Source organism: Propithecus coquereli, unplaced genomic scaffold, assembly GCF_000956105.1.
Source record: "Propithecus coquereli isolate 6110/MARCELLA unplaced genomic scaffold, Pcoq_1.0 Scaffold304, whole genome shotgun sequence".
NCBI lineage: Eukaryota > Metazoa > Chordata > Mammalia > Primates > Indriidae > Propithecus > Propithecus coquereli.
Genome location: NW_012148664.1, coordinates 1,907,078 through 1,909,029, shown reverse-complemented (window position 1 = coordinate 1,909,029; position 1,952 = coordinate 1,907,078). Strand labels below are relative to the sequence as shown.

General features: G+C 35.9%; 1 protein-coding gene across 1 annotated transcript in view; it reads right to left on the bottom strand.

Moving 5' to 3' along the window:
- TNKS (tankyrase, TRF1-interacting ankyrin-related ADP-ribose polymerase) overlaps nt 1-1,952 on the bottom strand; it is a 292,744-nt gene that overhangs the window by 45,148 nt on the left and 245,644 nt on the right. Inside the window, exon 10 of the mRNA XM_012649821.1 lies at nt 991-1,162. Coding sequence (XP_012505275.1) covers nt 991-1,162 — 172 coding nt within the window. The remainder of the gene's footprint in view (nt 1-990; nt 1,163-1,952) is intronic.

Here is a 1,952-nt window from a genome sequence, read left to right as displayed (position 1 = left end):
AAGTAGAATGACCATCCTCTAGAATAAACTATAGCATGAGAAAAATATCAGTCCTGAACAGTTTTTGCCATATTGTACAATTAGTTTTGTGAGGCTGTTTAACTCCTATCCAGCTCTAACAACATGCGCATATCATAAACTCTATATGCCTTGGAAGGTTCCCTGTTTCAGCATATAGCGGTGATTCTCAACTGGGCTGTACTTCTTGGGGGCCCTTTAGAAATTTGTGGGGTCAATTTTTTTCTTCTAGTGTAGCCATGCCCAAGCTGTTACATTAATAATTATAAGTTACTGTCATTTTCCCTTTCGGGTATTTTATATAGAGTTTGGGAATGTACCTGTATATAATAGTTAGATCATATTATCTACAAATTTCATTTCTGGACAGTAAAGGGGATGTTGTAAAATATTCATTATAAAAGGGGGACACTGTGCCTGAGAGAGTTTGAAACTACTGGGCTATGGGGTAGAAAAAAGTAACCAGAACTTCTGACTTCTAGTCTGTGGCCTTCTCCATTTTATTCTTCCAGTTTGTTATGTTATTCTACAGTAGATATAATCCACAGATAAAAGGTTGGGAAAGGAATCAATTATACTACATTTCTTTTGAATCTATTTCACCATTTTTTAGTAAGTAGACTGTAATTTCCTTTAATTTTGAGACTTAGTAAGCCAGAGCTTATTTTCATATCACTTTATGTATGATCTCCCTCAATAAACTAAATACAGGTAGTTAAAATATCTAACACTGTACTAGGCAGACACTGCAATATTCAGCAAGATTTTATAATTATAATTTAAACCAGGAAACAAGATAATTTCATAATAGTGCAATGAAGTTAAGAATTATAAAAAGGTCAGACTATTACACAGGCAAGAAAAAGCATGGAAAAAATTCAGGCAAAGAAAACATGGCAAAGGGCTGAATGTGTATTTCAGTGGAGATGGAATAAAAGGCATAAAATACACTGTTTATCTACTTTAACTCACCACTCAGAATCTGCTGCACTGCCTCGTTGCCCATCTGCGCCGCCGTGAAGCCTTGTAAGGAGATGATGGAGGGATCGGAGCCATAGCTCAGCAGGAGGCGGCAGGTCTGCAGGTGACCTGCGAGGGCAGCTCTGTGCAAAGCAGTCTGACCAAGGGTGTCCAGTGCATTCATCTGAAAAATCATTGAGTGGGCACATGGAATTGAGCATTTATTTTTGTTCTCCTTCACACCTTTAGAAAATACATTCTTATGAGAAAAATCAATTGTTAAAGCTTTTAGAAAAATGTCATAAATATTGTCAACTTTTGCTCACTGGTTCTGAAGAAATATCATCTTTTTAGTCACCCCTCTCTGACCACCTGATTGAAAATGACGACATAGTCCTCCCTTCCCTGAATGACCATTTTCATGTCCACTTCCCATTCCCCACCACTCCCCTTGCCAACTAGAATGTAAGGTCGACAAGGACAGGGACTCTGCTCTGGTGCTCCTGCTAGCCACATCGAAAATACTCACCAAATACTTTTGAATGCATGGGTTTTACCGAACTTGTTCCCAGAATATGAAGATAACAGAATATGTAAGCAAAGACTGTCAAAGTAGTTGATTATTTTTTTTTTCCTCATTTTAGGTAACACCTAATTATAACAGAACACCCTAATTGAATTGTAAACACATTTAACAACAAAAAAATGATCTGAGGATTCAAATGTTCTTTTTTAAAACTTTGAAGAGTTATACACAGAAAGAATAATTTAGCTAGTTTTAAGACTGTTTAACGTTAAACTTTGGGATTGTGTTAAGTCTTCCTTGATTACTTAAAGTCTTGATGATTACTCCCTTTCTGAACACCTATGTCAATTTAGTACATGACTGTCTTATAATATAAATTATAACACTGGGGTAGTTTTTATCAAGTTAAACTAAGATTATTGAGAATATAGACTTGATTATATAGAAT